Source organism: Sus scrofa, chromosome 13 (assembly GCF_000003025.6).
Source record: "Sus scrofa isolate TJ Tabasco breed Duroc chromosome 13, Sscrofa11.1, whole genome shotgun sequence".
NCBI classification, from domain to species: Eukaryota; Metazoa; Chordata; class Mammalia; order Artiodactyla; family Suidae; genus Sus; species Sus scrofa.
This window is the reverse complement of record NC_010455.5, coordinates 54071544-54090869: the sequence shown is the minus strand read 5'-3', so window position 1 is coordinate 54090869 and position 19326 is coordinate 54071544. Positions and strand designations below refer to the sequence as shown.

The window sequence follows — 19326 nt, the reverse complement described above, 5'->3', positions numbered from 1 at the left end:
CTTACTTGTCATCCTGGTCCACCACCCCTTGACCTCAGTTCTGAAACGCAGAAAGTTCTGAAAGCAGAAATATTTTCAGGACAATGGATAACAAAACCTGACTGGCCTAAATTCATCTGGTGATGTGAGGCCGTTTATAGTTTTTATTTACCCCACTTGGAGTGACTAACCATACATTTCATTTTGCTATATAAATAATTAGTGTACTTGATTACAGGTTGCTGCCGGGGATAATAGGTAAGACGTAGTATGACACATCCAGAATCACCTATCTAAAGTGTAAAACAAACAAGTTAGGATTTTGGAACCCATCCAGGTCCAAGAGTTTCAAATGAGGCATTGTTTTAGGGATTTAGGGATTTTCTCTAGAAATTTTGAGGAAATTAACAATTTATTTAGAAGTGAGTTAGCCACACATGTAAATGACTCTGGTCTCTGGCTGATGAGAGGGAGGGGAAAGTTACGTGTTATAATCTGATGGCGTAAGTCCGGAGGGAACAGTGTGCAGAGTAAAGCCCCAGGGTTAGTCTGAAGAGTGGTGAGGATAGTTCTTTTTGTGACCAGGAAGCTTAAATCATAAAAGCAAAGGAGTTGATTCTTGTCAAGACTTTATCCTAAATATAAAATAATGTGAGTCTTTTTGTATTTTCGCATTTATGTGTCAGCTGGTACATGGGTGGAGTTTAGTACAAAAAGAGATTCCTTGAATTTTGGTAGTTATTTGAGAAGACTGACCATAATATCCAAATCAGGTCTCATTTCACAGAGAAATATGTTGGTAAAATGTACTCTTCTGTTCAAAAAATGAAAGTGTCAAAATCAAAGTGGAAGAACCCCAATTGACCATGGTCAGCCAAAAAACCTTTTTCCATCTAGTTCTCTTTTCACTGGTTGTAATGCTGCTGCTGATGATGATGATGAAGGAGGAAGGAGGAGGGAGAGAAGAAGGAAGTACCTGAAAACTCAATCTAGTGGTCTTTTTTCTGCTCCTAGGAGAAAGGATTTTTTGGTCCCTGTATAAATTTTGGTTGGAATTACAAATACAGCCTGGGATCTTAAAAACCTTCATGCTCATTAAAAAAAAAATCTGTTTTGAGAAGGTAAGCTTCACTCTATAATAAACAAATTAGATCAAATCACTCACCTTGAGGAAACTATTCATACAAGAGATGTAAAGATTCTTGGTGGCAGAGTTCCTGTTACGGTTCAGTGGTAACAACCAGACTAGTGTCTGTGAGGATGCGGGTTTGATCCCTGGCCTTGCTTAGTGGGTTAAGGATCTAGCATTGCCATGAGCTGTGGTCTAGGCTCGGATCCCACGTTGCTATGGCTATGGTATAACCTGGCAGTTACAGCTCTGATTCGACCCCTAGCCTGGGTACCTCCATATATTGCAGGTATGGCCCTAAAAAGCAAAAAAAAAAAAAAAAAAAAGATTCCCGATGGCTAGTTTTCAAGGTTTTGATGGAAAAGCTGAAATATTGGAAGCTTAGAAACAATGTTAAAAGGAAAAATAATAAAAATTCTAATTCTTACTTGAAAATGAACTAAGGTAGGTCTGTAGATCAAATGTCTTGGTGACAGGTGCCTTTAAAAAAGATATTTGAAATGACCCACAGACAGTACTTTAACCAGTAGCTCAGGTATCACTTCCACAGCAGTGTACTATGTACTTCTACAGAGAACAGCTTTCTGTGTACAGTGTGCTCGATGAAAGAGATGACTAATGGATCTTTCTCTAGGCGTATTTTGAGATTCTCTTTGTGTTTGGTAGAACATGCCATGCCTTTTAAAAAGAAGTTCGAGATGAGGAGTGTTGTGTTAGAAGTCCTGACATTTGCCCAGAGCAGACCAGCGCCCTTCCTATGATCCTGTGCGCCCTTAGCACACCTCCCTCCTCTCTCTGGCTCCACCACCTTTACCTGGGCAAATGTTCAGAAGCCTGAGCCTCTTTTCCAGGACTCATGTTTGTTCATTTGTTTATTTTAAGCTGATCTTTGTTGAAGTAAGACACGGATGATAAATATACAAGTAATTCTGATAAAGTGAAACACCTGCGTGACTGACTATCACCCAGATCAAGAACTATGCCTTAGGAGTTCCTATTGTGGCCCAGCAGTAACGAACTCGACTAGCAACCATGAGGACACGGGTTCGATCCCTGACCTCACTCAAGGATCTGGCGTTAACTGTGGTGTATGTCACAGACGTGGCTTTGGTGTAGGTTACAGACGTGGCTCAGATCTGGCATTGCTGTGACTGTGGTGTAGGCCTATAGCTGGAGTTCTGATTCAGTCCCCAGCCTGAGAACTCCCATATGCTGCAAGCACAGCCCTTAAAAAAAGAAAAAGAAAAAGAAAAAGAACTATGCCTTAGAGGACCATCCCACCCCCAGAAGCCCCTTGTACCCTCTCCCGTCTGTCACCAACCTCTGGCCTTGCCTGTCTTAGAACTTAGTGTAACTGAAACAATATGGTGCATACTCTTTTGCATTTGGCTTTATTTATTCAGCGTTATTTCGGTGAGGAGTCTAACTCAGCATCACTTTTTAAAGGTCTTTTTGGGGCCCCTTTAACAAAATCTCTTGGCACATTGGCCTGAGGATACCACATCTTAATAAGGATCCCAGTTAGTGATGTGGCTCTGTAGGGCTATGAAGTGGGGAATTAAGAGGCAGGATGTCAAGTTGATGGCAGATGGGCATATTTTCAGAGTGCTCCCCTCCCTGCCTTTACCGACCAGTCCCACTGCATGGTCGCCATCCCAACTCCCTGCCAGGGCATAGCCTTCCCTGGTCCCACAAGAAGCCATCTGAATGCTGAGTGTGGCAATCCTGGCTCTGGCTTCCCCACAAAGGGAGACAGGTTAAAGTGCTGCCCTTACTATGTTGGTGAGCTCTGCCTTTGGCATAACATGGAGTCATTCTAGTAGGATGAATATAAGAAGCCCCACGGGCCCACCCCCACAGGTGCCAACCTAGCATTGTGACCAGCCCTCATGAGGAGCTGTCTGTTCCCTGTGTCCAATCACATTGTCCCTAGGAAAGCAGAGATCCCCAGCTTTTTTTAGAGAGCACATTAACCATGGTTCAAAGTGAGTGGGAAGAGGCAGAGCTTATGTGATATGTCAGACATTTAATAATTTCAGAAAGCCCAGACCAGGGAGTGGCCCATGCGTGGCTCTTGTTCATTTGGTAGGACAAGATTGTCATTAAGAAACCGCAGAGGAGTTCCCATGTGGCACAGTGGTTAACGAGTCCAACTAGAAGCCACGAGGTTGCGGGTTTGGTCCCTGGCCTTGCTCAGTGGGTTAAGGATCCAGCGTTGCTGTGAGCTGTGATGTAGGTTACAGACGCGGCTCGGATCCCGCGTTGCTGTGGCTGTGGCGTAGGCCGGCGGCTGCAGCTCCGATTCGACCCCTAGCCTGGGAACCTCCATATGCCGTGGGAGCGGCCCTAGAAAAGGCAAAAAAAGACAAAAAAAAAAAAAAGAAAGAAAGAAAGAAACCGCAGAATGGTTCTGTTGTAACTGGTTCATGCCATTGCATTATGCATTGGAGAAGACATTTCACAGTGCATCATGCCTGCGAGCGGATAAATATTCTGGATTTTCAAAGTTCTCGACTTCCACTGTATTTTGGAGAGCCGCATGCTGCAGTGTGTGCATGTGGTAGACATTCCAGCATTGGGTATTTTCCTGTCTCAGTGTTGTGAAAACAACACAGCGCACAAACTTCATATTTTGTAACCAGGGAAAATTTTAGCATCTAGCACAAGCTTACAGAGAAATAAACACATTAAATCACTTGCCCCAGTCTTTCTTCCTCAGAGTATGCCAGGAAGTTTGGGAGCAGTCATTTTCCTTCTGCTTTCAAGATGGGAAAGTGGAGACAAAAAAAGGACATGTTTGAAAATTTAGCCAGAATTTGCGCTTCTGTAGACCTCAAAACTGTCCTAGAATGCCAAGTTCGTGATAATAAATCTTGGTGTAAGAAGTTGAGAATGAAGGGCAGAGCATCCCAGCCTGTGGTCTGTGGCACCCCCGGTGGGTTTCAGGGGAGTGGAGGTAACAGCACCCTCAACCTTCAGGATGGCAGGTGGAGTGTGAGCCACCTGGACGGTTTACTTGTGTGCCATGCCAGGCAAAGACAGCTTGCTGTATGTCCCGTGGCACAGTCTGCCCTTGGAAAGCATTGCTTTAAGTAGACTTTCCTTGCATGACTCTCTGAGGGGCAGCTTAGCTGAGTCCTACATGAGTAGGAGCCAACTGGGAAGACTTGAGGTAAGAATGTTCCAGAAGGAAGAACACGTGCAAAGGCTTTGAGGAGAGAATACATCATTGTTCCTCAGGATGGAGAGAAGATGGTGAGTAGAGCTGGTACAGTGACCTGGACTCAAATGCCCCACCACCCCCCACCCCAGACAGTCAGGTCCAGGACCTCGTCCTCACTTGGGAAGTTTGGGTTTTATTCTGAGTGTTCTGAGAAGCAATTGCAGGTTGGAAATGGAGTGTCAAAACGGAGCGTCAGTGTCTGATGGAGAAGTGTAAAAGCGTACCATTTTAAACCCAGAGAGAAACTGGAAACAGTCTGGTCTGTTCTCTGCGTTTTATTAAATGAAGGGAACTTTCCTGTGCCTTGCTGCTGTCGATGTTTTTGGTGGTATCATTTTCTCATTTGTAAAACCAGGAACTGGTATAACATGGCTTCTAATTTCTTTTTGGCTCTAAAGATCTTCATCCCTGTATATGCCTCTTTCTTAGTGTTCTAGGGCTGTGGTAACAAATGACAACACACTGGATGGCTTAAAAGAACAGATGTTTATTCTGTCAGTTTTAGAGAGCCGTAAGTCCAAAATCAATTGGTTCTTTCTGGAGGCTTGAGGGAGAGCCTCTCCCACGCCTCTCTCCTAGCTTCTGGTGGTGGTGAGCAATCCCTGACTTTCCCTGGCTTGTAGACACATCACTCCACTCTGCCACCATCGTCACATGGTCTTCTCTGTGTCCTTGTGTCTTCACATGATGTTCTATAAGGACATCAGCCCTCCTCAGCCATTGGATTTAGGGCTTATCCTAACACAGTGTGACCTCATCTTGATTACATTTGTAAAGACTGTTTCCCCAGCTGAGGCCACACTGACGGGTGCTGGAGGTCAGGGCTTGAACATATCTTCGTGGGGGACATTTCCCCCCTACAACACCTTCCTTCTGCTACGGCCTTCCTGCTAATGCCTTCTCCCTCTTGTTGACTGACCGCTACTTATGTTAATGGCATCTAAACAGCCGTTTCACTTGAACAGTTAATAGGTCAAAATACTCCACTTCTACAGTTAAACAACATGGTCTTCCCTCTTCACATAGATGAAAGGCAGAATCATTGTCAGAATTGTCGCAGTCTGACATCCCCCAAATGTCATGAATCCTAGAGTAATTGTAGAGATTGAAGAGGTGTGCTGTCTCAGCCTTGGCCCTGTAGTCTCTGTTTTCGCATATCCTTTTCTCCCCTACAAAGACCTTTTGTTGACATTGCTCTTCTTTGTGTTACTTAACGAGTTATTTGGATTCATTCATGAGTTACTTCTTTCCTGTCTTGTACCAGAAATTATTTAAAACATCTCTGTCTGTAGAAAACAAGATGATGCAAATAAAGTGGGGATAAAAGAATTTAATAAAAAGGTAGCAACAAAGCAAAAAGGGAGGTGAGGAGGAGCTCCAGGGATGGTCCATCACGCAGGTGGCTCTCAGCTTGGACTTCGATCACTGCTGGTGTGGCAAGGGAGACCTTTCCGGTGGCACAGTTCTGAGAGTTTCATGGGGCCAGTTTGGAAATTGGCTCTGAGCCCTAGCTTTGGAGATTACACCAGAGCACATTTCAGCAAAAGCAGTTCTGCTGGATTGTGGGGGGCGTAGAGGGAAATTTTGTGGCTAGTTTACGAAACTCACATTTCCACCTCTGCTAATTTGATTTGGTCTGGCATAAATGCAGAACGATTTCAAGGACAGGATGGAATGCACTTCCCTCAAACAGTTCTTTATGGACCTCGTGCCCTTCTTAATCTGTCTATCACCCTCACCCTTCCATTTCTCAGATGGGTGTCAGTGCTGAAGCAAATGATAGCTTCTCTGGATTTGGATAGACCTTCACTCACCCACTAGAGGCACACTCTTCACTATAGTTGATATACAATGCCATGTTAATTTCTGCTATACAGCAAACCGATTCAGCTATATATGTATATATTCTTCTCATAATAGTTTATCACAGGATATTGAATATAGTTCCCTGTGCTATACAGTAGGACTTTGTTGTTTATCGATCCTATCTATAACAGTTTGCACCTGCTAATCTTAAATTCCCAATCCTTCGATCCTATCTCCGTCTCCCCTCTGCCAACCACAAATCTGTTCTCTATGTCTGTGAGTCTGTCTGTTTCTTAGCTATATTCATTTGCATTATATTTTATTTTGCTTTTTTCTTCTTTTAGGGCCGTGCATGCAGCATATGGAAGTCTCCGGGCTAGGGGTTGAATCAGAGCTGCAGCTACCGGCCTATGCCACAGACACAGCAACAGCAGGATCCGAGCCACGTCTGTGACCTACACCACAGCTCATGGCAATGGCAGATCCTTAACTCCTGAGCAAGACCAGGGATCAAACTTGCATCCTCAGGGATGCTAGTTGGATTTGTTACCACCGATTTCCCTATTTGTGTTGTATTTTTAATTCCACATATAAGTGATATCATAGGATATTTGTCTTTCTCTTTCTCACTCACTTCACTAGTATGATAATCTCTAGGTTCATCCGTGTTGCTGCAAAATGGCATTTTTGTTCTTGTTTATGGCTGAGTAATATTCTGCTGTATGTATATACCACATCTTCTTTATCCATTCCTCTGCTGACGAACATTAAGGCTGTTTCCATGTCTTGGCTGTTGTAAATAATGCTGCTGTGAACATAGGGGTACATGTGTCTTTTTGAATTACAGTTCTCTCCAGATATATGCCCAGGAGTGGGATTGCTTGATCATATGAACATAAATATCATTGCTGGATCATAGAAATTTCTTGATTATGTGAATTTTTTTTACTTTGCTCTAAAAATGTGTGTGTGTACATGTGTATGTGTTTGTGTATCTAGTACAGCCATATATATGTCAAATAGGGGTCTTTCTGAATACTTGTAAGTTGAATTTCTGAACTTAGAAAGTTACAAAAAGTGATGATGGTCAAAACACAAAATACTGTTGAATCAAACCACTTAATAAATTTAGTCCCAATTCTAGCTTATCACTTTCCTTTCTAGCATCTTCCCCACCCATCCTGCCAGTGTTTTTGTTCTTTGACCTTTTGATGATGTTGATATTGTACAGTGCTGATAAGTTGCAGACTGAGCAAAAGGTCAACGGTTTCACAAAGGCAGTGGAAGTAATATAGGAGCTGTACTTGAACCATACAGAACCGCTGGCAGCCTTGGAAGTGTGGAATTACTAACAACTGAAGAAGAAGATGCTACAATGATAGTGACAGGAGTGGACAGCCTTTAGTTTGTTAAAACATTGACTTGAGTATCACATGATTGAGAGGCCCTTGAACTGATTACTTGTAAAAAATTACTTTATGATTCTGTTCTACAAGGCCAACCTGAAGTGAGGAACATCAGGTACACAGTACTACAATACAATTTTGTTAGACCAGTTATAATTACAGTTAATATTTCATTCTTTCTTTCTTTTCAAAATTAGTACATAATTAAAATCTACATATTAATATTGTTAAATATTTTCTTTTCTTTTTCTTTTGTCTTTTTGAGGGCCACACCCACGGCATATGGAGGTTCCCAGGCTAGGGGTCTAATTGGAGCTTTAGCCACTGGCCTACACCAGAGACACAGCAATGCCAGATCCGAGCTGTGTCTGCAACCTACACCACAGCTCCTGGCAACGCCGGATCCTTAACCCACTGAGCAAAGCCAGGGATCGAACCTGCAACCTCATGGTTCCTTGTCAGATTCATTTCCACTCTGCCATGACGGGATCTCCTGTTAAATATTTTCTAAACTTATTTGTGTAGTTTTGTCTCAAGGTGGAATCTTAACATTTTTAAAATCACTGTTTACTATTAAATTTTGGCTTCTATTTTATGTTAATCTACTTTAAGTGATCTATTTTTGGTCTTAATTATCCTCTATTAATGAACATCTGTACTATCTGTCAGAGATGTAGGGGGCATACTATTTTGAAGGGGGTCCTTTCAAAATTCACAGCCTTCCCAAAGTCTTAGGATGTGACCTTATTTAGAAACAGTTTTTGCAGATGCAGTTAATTGTTAAGATGAGGTCATGCTGGAGTAGGATGGCCCTTTAACCCAAGGTGACTGGTATCCTTATAAGGAGAGAAGAGACACAGAGATACACCCAGAAGGAAGACAGCCTTGTGAGGAAATGGACACACAGAGAGAATGCCCTATGATGACAGAGCTTAGAGCCATGTATTTACAAGCCAGTGAGCACCAAGGGTTGCTAGCAACAGCAGAAGCTAAGAGAAAGGCATGGCACATATTGTCCCCTCAGAGCACCCAGGAGAAACAGACCCTGTCACTATCTTGATTTTGGACTTCTCGCTTCCAGAACTGTGAGAGGATAAATTTCTATTGTTTTAAGTCACCATTTCCTGATGGCTTGTTATGGCAGCCACCACAAACTAATACAGAATTGTTACTGCTGTGAGTGGAGTGCTGCTGTAACAAATACCTGAAATTGTGGGTGTGGATTTGGAACTGGAAGAGGCTGGACAAGTTTTGGAGTGCGTGATGAAAGAATCTTAGATTGCCTTAAAGAGATATTTGGTAGAAATATGGATGTTGAAGGTGAATCTCATGAGGGCTTGGAAAGAAGTGAGGAGAGCTACAGAGAAAGCTTCTGTTTTCTTAGAAAAAATATATCTCTCTATAAAATATCACAGATAGAATGATGCTGGAAATAGGAGTGTGAAAAGTACTTCTAGTGAGGTCTCAGATGGAAAAGAAGAACATTTCATTGGAAACTAGAGGAAAGGTGATCCTTGCTAAAGGCAGAGAACGTGACTGCAAGTAGAACTTAAGAGGAAGAATTGGGAGATTTAATCGAGGAGATTCCCATTGTGGAAGGTGCAGCCTGGTTTCTCCTTGTTGCTTAGAGTAGAATGAAAGAAGGCAAAGATAAATCAAGGGAGGACTTCTTGAGTATAAAGTGTCTAGCACTCAATGATTTGGAAACTTTTCAGCTTATCCAGATAGTTGTGCTCTGGAAATGGGGCCAAGGGTGTGGCTAGACAGTCTTTGGCTAAAGAGATTAAGCCTGTGGTTGATGGAACCGCTCAGCCATCTGGCACATGTAAGGAAGGGAGGTGGGCGCATCCAGGAAGGACCTGTGGAGGACTCTCTTGCCTGATGGTGTGGAGCCCTCGACGTTTGCAGGAGACTGACAGCAGAGAAACAGCCAGCCTGGATGGAAGAGGGCAGAGGTGGGAGGATATGAACCAAGGCTGCCAAGGCTGGAGTGGGTGGAGCTTCCACCCTGATGGATCGGCCCAGAGGACAGAGCATCAAGCCCCTGAGGATTAGTCTCAGGCCTCAAAAACTCATGGAATTTGACCTGCTGCCTTGTGAACTTGCTTTGGATCAGTAACTCTTAATCCTTTCCATTTTCTCCCTTCTGAAATGGGAACTTCTTTTCTATACCTGTCCAGCCATTGTACCTTGGAAATGCACAAGTTTTGAAATTTCACAGATCTGTGGACAGAGAGGAATTTTACCTCAGGGCAGGCATCCCCAGAGTCTCACCTATACCTGATTTAGATGAGACGTTGACTCTAGAACTGATACAGAAATCGGTTGAGACTTGGGGATGTTGAGATGGGTGAATGTATATTGCCTGTAGGACAGACATGAATTTGGGCCAGAGGTGGTGGTGCTGAAAGACAGGCTGTACTGGGTTGGATGGTGCACTCCCCGGTTCATATTTTTCTCAGAACCCTAGAATGTGACTTCATTTGGAAATAGGGTTGTTGTGGGTGTCAGTAATTGTGAAGATGAAGTCATATTGGTGTAGGGCGGGCCCTTAACCTAGTATGACTGGTATTCTTGAGAGGAGACACAGAGACACATCTAGGGGAAAGGCGGCCATGTGAGGCAGCAGACGCTTAGGGAGATGCCCAGTGATGACAGAAGTGCAGCCTAGAGTGATGTGTCTACAAGCCAAGAATTCCTGGCAACACCAGAAGCTCAGAGAAAGGCATGGAACAGATTCTCCCCTCAGAGCCCTCAGGAGGAACCACCCCTGCTGGTACCTTGATTTTGGACTTCTAGCCTCTACAATTGTGAGAGAATAAATTTCTGCTATTTTAAGCCACCCAGTTTGTGGTAGCTTGTTATGACAGCCACTGGAAACTAATCCAGGGAGTTTTTGGAAAATTATTCACATGATCCATGGACTCGGTGTTACTTTTCATAACCTAGGTCCAAAGAGTGGTATTAAGTCAAGATGAAAATGGGATGAAAAATTATTTCCTTGGCCTGGACTCAATATGGCCTAAATAACTCTTTTTATGCAGTATTTTCTACATTAAAATTAGTAGGGTTCCCCCGCCCAGAGTTCTCCTGTGGCACAGAAAGTTAAGGATCTGGTATTGTCATTGCAGTAGCCTGTGCCACTACTGTGGCACAGGTTTGATCCCTGGCTGGAGAACTTATGCATGCTGTGGGCATGGCCATAAAATGAACTTGTAGATTTTTGTTCAAAGAGATCAGTTGTTTCTAATGCCTTAACTGGAAATGGTTTTCACTGTGATGGGATAAGGGCAGACAATTCTGTGTTCATCTGTGGATCCATTGGTTCATGGCAGTTTTCACTAGCAACTTTACTTAAAGCTAATGCATTACCTTTTAGATCCGGCTACATAATGTGTTTTGGGCAGGGGAGTTAAAAGTTTGAAACTGGTTCTTTTCATTTTCAGTAGAGAGGAATTACGATTATATGTCATTATCATCAATACCCTTTAAAAGGAAAGCTGACATATTGTTTGTTTCCAGAACAAACCTGAGATGGGGTGTGTGTGTATGTGTGTGTGTGTATCCTTTGAAATTAAGTGTATGTGTCTGGAGTGGCCTCACTGGAGTCCTGTCCTGCATTATCAGTTGCTGGCAATAGTGTCAGTATGTCATGCCTGGCAGGTTAGCAGGTTTTGGCAGAGGAAATGAAACCTAGTCAGTTACTATTGAGATTTATAGTAGACCTGCTATTGCAGGAAGTGGTGAAAAGTTGATTGATAGTTTGAGACAAAACTCTACAGCAAGAAACAGGATGTATGCTTTCTATTTATACCCAGTTTTCTTTTTCCTACTTTTTGGGCTCCTTTTGCACTTTGTTTTGGCTATTTCATAAGGCTGTGGTTCCTCCCACCCCTGCCTTTCCCCCCCTAAACTGTCACCAAATAAAAAATAATTGAGGAAATTTTATATCAGCTTAGCCATTGCAAAGGCATGTACTCTCAGCTGTTACTATTATTCTTTCATGGTATTTGGATTTACTGTAACTTGTCAGAAAGCAGTCTTTAATTAAAAAAAAAAACCTCCAAATATGATGTTATTTCACATATATAAACAGAATGGAAGGTCTTTCTTTTCTTTTCATTTTTTTTTAAGTTACATGGCAAGATTACATTTCCAGAAATTTTCTAAGAAAAACTTGTGTTGAGTATGATTTTATTAAAATACGACGTGAATGTGATCTAGCATGTGTCTTAAATCCTGATTCCTTCACCCTGTAACAAATCTTAACAGGTAAGAGTTCTTCACTTGATTATAAAATATATACTGTAAGTACAACTGGTAACCCAGCATATGTGTTCATTGAGTATATCCACATGTACCTGGTTTTTGTAAGCATTCTGGTTAACGAATAATGTCATTTGACAAGGCTTTTTGACATGAACTAGCCTGGTCTATTTTGAGTGTGACAGTGAAAAACCACTAACTGCGTTAAATGAGGTGCTTTCTGAAATGGAAAGGCCATTACAGAGTTAGAGTCTAGAATTTATAAGGAGTGACTTAGAACCAACTCTAATTGTGCCAGTGTTTGAAAGAACAAAAAGACTACTCTTTCATGGCTTAATATATTTCTCCAAAGGAATAATTTCCTTTTCTGTGAACAGTGATTGCTAAGTTATCTGTGTAAAATAGAATAGAAACAAGGCCAACTTTCATTCCTCAAACTCTTGGGTCACATTCTACACCAGTGATATTTTGAAATTTTTAATCACTTTTTACTTTAGCATTTACCTTGCCTTGAGTTAAGAATGCTCCTTCTGTAAAGTTTCTGTCAGAACTTTAATATCAATTTGGGGAACTAGCCACCTTGAGGTAGTAAAATTGGGATAATAAGAAAGAGAGATGAATCAGGGTGTTGAGGAATGAAAAATCAACATATCCATTTTTTACACATATTGTATAAGTGGGTCACCTTAAACATAATGTAGTGCTAAAAGTGAGAAACAGACTTTCCCCTGAAGGGTAAAAGTTCACCTCTGCTGGTAATAGGCCTGCATTTCTGTTTGGGTCACATGACTCATCCTTACCACTTTTGCCTGTCTATTAAGAGTTGATGCTTTTTATTCCCAGTACATATGAGGTAGTCTTTCTGAAAAGAGCCAAGATTATAGGTAAGGGGCTTTGAGGTTCCATACTTACACTGTTATAAATGACAGATGTAATATTTTTATAGTAGACAGTAAGACGCAAATAGTTTTAACTTGAGTAGATGTATCTACTATATTCAAATTTTTTTTCCCCTCCCAATTCTCCAACCTCTGTAGTTAAAGCTTAGATGTATCCTTGATTTAAGATGTCTCAGCCAAAGAAACCATCCTAGTTTCTTTGGAGAATTCTGGGCCTTGTGCAGAATCACAGCTTGCTCCTTTAGAAGGTGTTGAGTGGCATCAGATGGGGAAGGAGTCAAGAATGTGGCCTTAAGACGGGAACTTTTCAAAGCATGAGCATTTGTGGGAGGCCCTGTGGCAGAGGGGAGAGTGCTAGGGCTTAGGGTCATGGGCTTCCGGTCCTGACAGGGCCTTGTCGGCTGAGCCATCCCCTCCCAGGCCTCTTAACCTCTCCTGACTTCTGTTTTATTATCTATCACATGGGATAAAAATGAAGCCAATTCCCAGGGTTGTCATTAGGAGCAAGCGTGGTGATGTTTGCGGGGTGTCATTCTTCATGTATTGTCGAAAGTATTTATCATGACTGTAGAAACTGTGAGATGTATGGTCACCAACATATAAAAGCTTCTATTTAAAATTTTTATTTTGCATATTATAACTTAATAAGAGGCATTCTCTTCTTTCCCTGAGTTCATTCCTCTTTATTTCTTAAAGCTGTGTCTCATTACCGAGAGAGGAAGGACTGTTTTTATCAAGAAAGACGGCAATGAACTGACTAGTCCTTAGGCCGGCCGGGCCTTGCAGCAAGGAGATTTTAAACTGGTCCACCAGCTCCGACCAGCCTGATCCTTGACCACTGGTAGCCAGGGTTTTAGGACGTGTGGTGGACATCATCTATAGCCATCTTGAACAGGTTATGTTGCACCCATCTTAGTTCATAACTGTGCTTTTAGAGATGCTTCAAACCACCTGGAGTTCACCCAGAGTTATAGCCCTTGGTGAATCATTATTCAACTCCAGCAAATCTCATTTGAGTTTTCCTCTGTACTCTGGGCCATCTTTCCTTGTCTAAGCTCTGGCAGTTTCCGCACTGAAACATAGGGTTTTCCTCACTTCAGAGAAAGTTGAGCATCCATGATGACAGTTGTCCTCGTCCCACTCACCCTGGGACACCACTGCAGTGGAGCTTCTGGAGAGCCTGGGGGTGGGGGTGCATCCCAGCAGGAAGTCGTTATTACACTAAGTATTTTGAGACAAAGGGGTCTCAGGTCCGTCCAAGCACTTAGATGAAAATCCCCATCCATCACTTCAGCTCTACTGAAACCAAGCCTCATTTCCCCAATATTATGGGATAGACTGCACTTTGATGACTGAATTTATCCTGTGAATTCACCTCATCCAGTTTGTCTCAATCCACCCATTTAATCTTTGGAGCTAGGGAAACACAGGAGCCACATCAGCACGCTTACTGTTTTCACTTACTGCTGCTTTTTTTTTTCACTTGTCACATCAAATCTTCCTCTCTGGAACAACAAAGATGTAGTTTTTGGAGAACTGCTGTGTGCTATATGTTGCTTCAAAAACAAAACAACTAAAATGCATCCAAGTTAATGAAAAAGTTTATCTGTTCATTATAATGTAATGTGTATTTAGCAAAGGTATCCTCTGAAATGGCATGAGGTGGTTTTCTGGTAAAAATAAGAAACATCCCATGATGCTCTCTGATACTGCCTTTTTTCTTTTTTAGCTAAAATTTTTGACTAGGTATTACATTCAGATAGGTTTAAAAATGAAAAATATGTGGTGAAAAGTCTCCCTCTCACTGTCATCCTCCATCTTCCTGGCTCCTGCAGTGCCCATTCCACATAAAAGCTTGTGCTTTCTGTAGCTCTCCAGAGTTCATGGAGAAGTAAGTGTACAAATAAAAACATGTTTTGGGAGTTCCCTTAGTGACTCAGCAGTTAACCAACCTGACTAGGATCCATGAGGATGTGGGTTCGATCCCTGGCTTCACTCAGTAGGTTAAGGATCCAGCGATGCCGTGAGCTATGGTGTAGGTCAGATGTGGCTTGGATCTGGCGTTGCTGTGGCTGTGGTGAGGCCGGCAGCTGCAGCTCCAATTCGACCCCAGCCTGGGAACTTATATATGTGGCCCTAAAAAGCAAAACAAAAAAATTTTTATTTCTTTACTTTTTTTTTTTTTTTTTTAACCTAAAAGGCCGCATATACCTATGGCAGGCCTTTTGCTGCTGATGAACCATGTATCTGGGTTAGCCCCTGGAAATCCTCTGGTTACATTGCTGTAGACTCTTCTTCGAATGGATATGCCATAGCTGATCTTACCCGTGCCTTGTTGATGGACATTTGGTTGGTTCTTATTTTGAAGTATTAAAAACAATGCTGTGGTAAATAACTCTGGACCTGTGTTGTGTAGCATATGTGTTTAATTTCCAGATGTGGTTTTGCTGCATCAGGAATATGTATGTTTTCAATTTTGAAAGTTAGTGCCAGATTCTCCTTTATAAGGATTGTAGCTCTTTACTCTCTCACCAACAGTGTATGAGAGCGCCTCTCCTCTACAGCCTTGCTGGCAGGGTTACTAAATGTTTGGATTTTTGCCAATCTGATATATAAAAAATACATCTCAGTATGATTTTAATTTGTATTTCCCTTATTTGACTGAAGTTGTTGAACATCTTTTCATACATTTTAGTCATTTGTGTTTCTTTTGGTGAGCATTGTCTGCTTGTGTCTTTGACCCCTTTTTTTCTGATGGTTATCTTTTTTTTTTGGTCTTTTTAGGGCTGCACCTTCAGCTTATGAAAGTTCCTAGGCCAGGGGTCACATCAGAACTGCATCTACTGGACTACACCACAGCCGCAGCAATGCGGGATCCGAGCCACATCTATGACATATACCACAACTCACAGCAACACCAGATCCTTAATCCACTAAGTGAAGCCAGGGATTGAACCCACATTCTCATGGATACCTGTTGCCTTTGTTTCTGCCGAGCCACAACGGAAACTCCTAATTATCTCCATTTTTAAGAACTCTATTAGAATTAGGCTTTGCTTGTGTGATATAAATTGCAAAATTGCAAATATTTTTCTCAATTTTGCATTAGCTTTTTGATTTTTATTATGATTTTTCTTTTGCTTCACAGAAATTGTTGTTTTTTATTGTTTGATTTATCATTCTTTGCCTTTCTTTGTGGCTTCTGGATTTTGAGTCATAATTAGAAGAGCCTTCCTCACTTTAGGGTCGTAAGGACATCTCCTGTGTTTCTTTTTCTTTCTTTTTTTTTTTTTGTCTTTTGTCTTTTTAGGGCCGCATCCGAGTCATATGGAGGTTCCCAGGCTAGAGGTCTAATTGGAGCTGTAGCTGCCAGCCTATGCCACGGCCACAACAACGTGGCATCTTAGCCGAGTCTGTGACCTACACCACAGCTCATGGCAACGCTGGATCCTTAACCCACTGAGCAAGGCCGGGGATTGAACCTGTGTCCTTATGGATGCTAGATTAGTTTCCACTGAGCCATGACGGGAACTCCTATGTTTCCTTATAATACTTGGTTGATTTTTTTCCATTTACATCTTTGATCTCTTTGGGGACTTAACCTCATGTGCCATCTGAAGTATGGATCCAGCTTTATTTTCTTAGCTCTTGAATCTGTGGACCCTGTCGTTCCCAGGCCAGTTACCAAATAGTCCTAATATTTCTTCTTAAAATGGTTTTCAAGGTCCAAAAAGCTGTCAGCTCTCGCAGACGCCTTAAGGGAAGCATCCCTAACCAAGGCCCAGCTGGGATTAGAACTGGAAGAACTGGAAGCAGCAGCACTTCTAGTCCAGGAGGAAGAAACTGCATCAACAGCAGGAGCCCAGTCAGTTTCTGGGCAGCAGGAGGCTGCCTCCAGTTCTGACACAAGCGATTCAGAGGAATCAGACAGCACCTTCTCATCTGAGACTGACGACTCAGACTCTGAAGAAGAGGAGCCCAGAGACAGTGAATCTGGGGCAGTAAATTCCTTGCTTGGTCCCTTTGTTGAGAACAGCCATGCTGCCCTGCTCCTTGACAATGGTTTGATATGCAGAGACAAGGCCCCTCCGAAGTCTGATGTCTGTCAGGGACAGCTACCTGCCCCTTCCCTGGCTCCTGGAGCATCTGGGCCCCTGATCCAGGAGCTCGGAGAACAGCTGGAGACTACAGTTTACATTTCCGAGCCTGAGGGCTCCACTGCTGGAAAGCAGGGCAGCATTCAGGAGAAAGATGGCCAGCAGACGTTAGAGGATTGACTCTGCATGGTTGCATTAGGTTGTGTTGGTTTTTATCATTCAATTAGAATTCTTCACTTTCACTTTGTACTTCTTAATATCTATAACATTGTCAGTGAGTTAATGTTGATGCCTGTTGAGTTTCATGTTGCACTTTTAAAAATAAAGTTCTAAAGTTTTTTTGAACTAAAGTGCAATTAGTATTTGAAGATGAAAATAATAGTTCTGTCAGAATCTCTAGAATGTAGAACCCATTCATATTTTGAACTGCTTTCCCGAGAAACGCTGCACATACCTAAAGTGGATGGTGTGAGAAGTGCTGGAAAGGCATGAATGCCAAATGAAACCAGTACAACCTCAAGATGCTGTACTCATCCCCTTTGTTACCCCTCTTCCACCCCTAACCCTGCATGCCACCACCCCTATTCCCCAGGCAAGCGTGATCTGCTCTGTCACTGTACAAAACTTTGCATTTCCTAGGATTTAATATAATTGAACTGTGTGACATATACTCTTCTTCTTCTTTTTTTTTTTTTTTTTTTCTTTTTTGGCTGGCCTGCAGCATATGGAGTTCCCAGGCCAGGGATCAGATCCCTACACCACAGCTGTGGCAACATCAGATCCTTAACCCATTGTGCCAGGCCAGGGATCAAACCTGTGTGTCCTGGCACTGCAGAGACACCATCAATCCTGTTGTACCACAGAGGGAACCCCCATATACTCTTCTTTATCAGGCTTATTTCATTCAGTAAATATTGTGAGATTCATTGATGGGGCATGTATCGAGGATTTTTGTTTTTTTCCCATATCTGAGTGGTATTTCATTAAATGGACATTTGGGATGTTTCCAGCTTTCAGGCTTCTTACAAATAAAGCTGTTATGAACATTTGTGTGTAAGTCTTTGTGTGGACATATGCTTTTATTCCTCATAGGTAAATATCTAAGAGTGGAATGATGGAGCCGTCTGAAGGTGTATGTTTAACAGTTTAAGAAACCGCCAAAGTGGCTGCACCATTTACACTCAGAGTAGCAGCACTGACATTTCCACTTCTTTTTGATTCCTGTCATCACTTGGTACAGTCTGTTTTAAACATTTTTTACCATTTTAATAGGTATGAAGTGGTATCTCCTGGTTTTAATGTGCATTTTAAGACTGGTAACATTGAACATCTTTTTATGTGCATATTTGTCATCCACATATCTATGGTGATGTGTCTGTTCAAATTTCCTGCCAATTTTTTTAAGCTGGGTTGCTTTTCTTATTTTTGAGTTTGGAGAGTTGTTTGTAAATTCTAGATACAAGTCCTCAGATGAGTCATCCTCACATGCCTGGTCCTTTTTGCTTGGATGTCACACATTGTGAATTTTATCTTGTTGGGTGCCAGATATGTATTCTTATCAATATTCTTTAGCTTTGGTTGGATATGCAGTTAAATTCCTAGGAAAAGGTTTGATTCTTGTGGGTCTTGCTTTTGCAGTTTGTCAGGCAGGTCTGGGACAGTGCTTGGTCTCAGACGAACTGTTTCCCAGTCCTAAAGAGAGATTTTCCCAGGCCTCAGGGATTATGAATTTTCAGTCCAACTGATAGAAACAGACACCTGTGTGAGCACCGAGCACCGGTCCCTGTAACTTTCTCACGGCTCTTTCCTGGCCTCACGTCCATGCTCTCCTCAGTAGGTACTCAGCCCTCCCTAGACGTTGGGGCTTCTCCTCAGCTTGCTCCTCTCCAGTACCCTGTCCTGCAAGCCCTCATTTCCCCCATCTCCCCAAGCCCCCAGTTCTGTCTCCTGAACTCCGGAGCCCCCTAGGTTCTTGACTCTGGACTCCAGAGCCCCCTGGCTTCTTCCTGGGGTGCCCTCCCTGTGCAGCCTGGGCAGTCTTCCAAGGCAGTCGGTGTGGCCATTCTGCAGCTGCTAGGCTTGGTTTTCCACCCCTTGGCACCACTGTCTTCCATTGCCTGATGTCCAGTGCCTTGAAAACCATTGTTTCATGTATTATGTCTGCTTTTCTTTTTTTGGTTATGTCAGAAAGGAGAGTAGATCTGGTCTCTGTTACCGCATCCTGATTGGAAACGTATGTCTCCATTAATATTTTAAATGTGATTTTTCCCACTTGGGCATGAGCTCCTAGGGAGCAATGTCTGTGTGGTATCTTGTTACCACGGAATCATCAGTGCCTGTATTCTCAGCGCTCCATAAATATTTGTTGAATGAGTGAACAAATGAAATAAACCAATTTGCTTTGGGGAGGAAATGAAATCTGATATGTATTCATCTCAGTAGCATTTTTATTTCGGGAAAGGGTATGATCCCTTTTACTCTGGGTCTATATGGGTTGCGAGTATTTGCATTTCCACTAGAA

General features: G+C 42.4%; 1 protein-coding gene across 2 annotated transcripts in view; it reads left to right on the top strand.

The window, feature by feature from the left end:
• SHQ1 (SHQ1, H/ACA ribonucleoprotein assembly factor) overlaps positions 1–17858 on the top strand; it is a 107748-nt gene extending 89890 nt beyond the window's left edge. For both annotated transcript variants that reach the window (XM_003132324.6, XM_021069218.1), the window contains exon 11: positions 16433–17858. In XM_003132324.6, coding sequence (XP_003132372.3) covers positions 16433–16985 — 553 coding nt within the window. In that variant the 3' untranslated portion in view covers positions 16986–17858. The remainder of the gene's footprint in view (positions 1–16432) is intronic.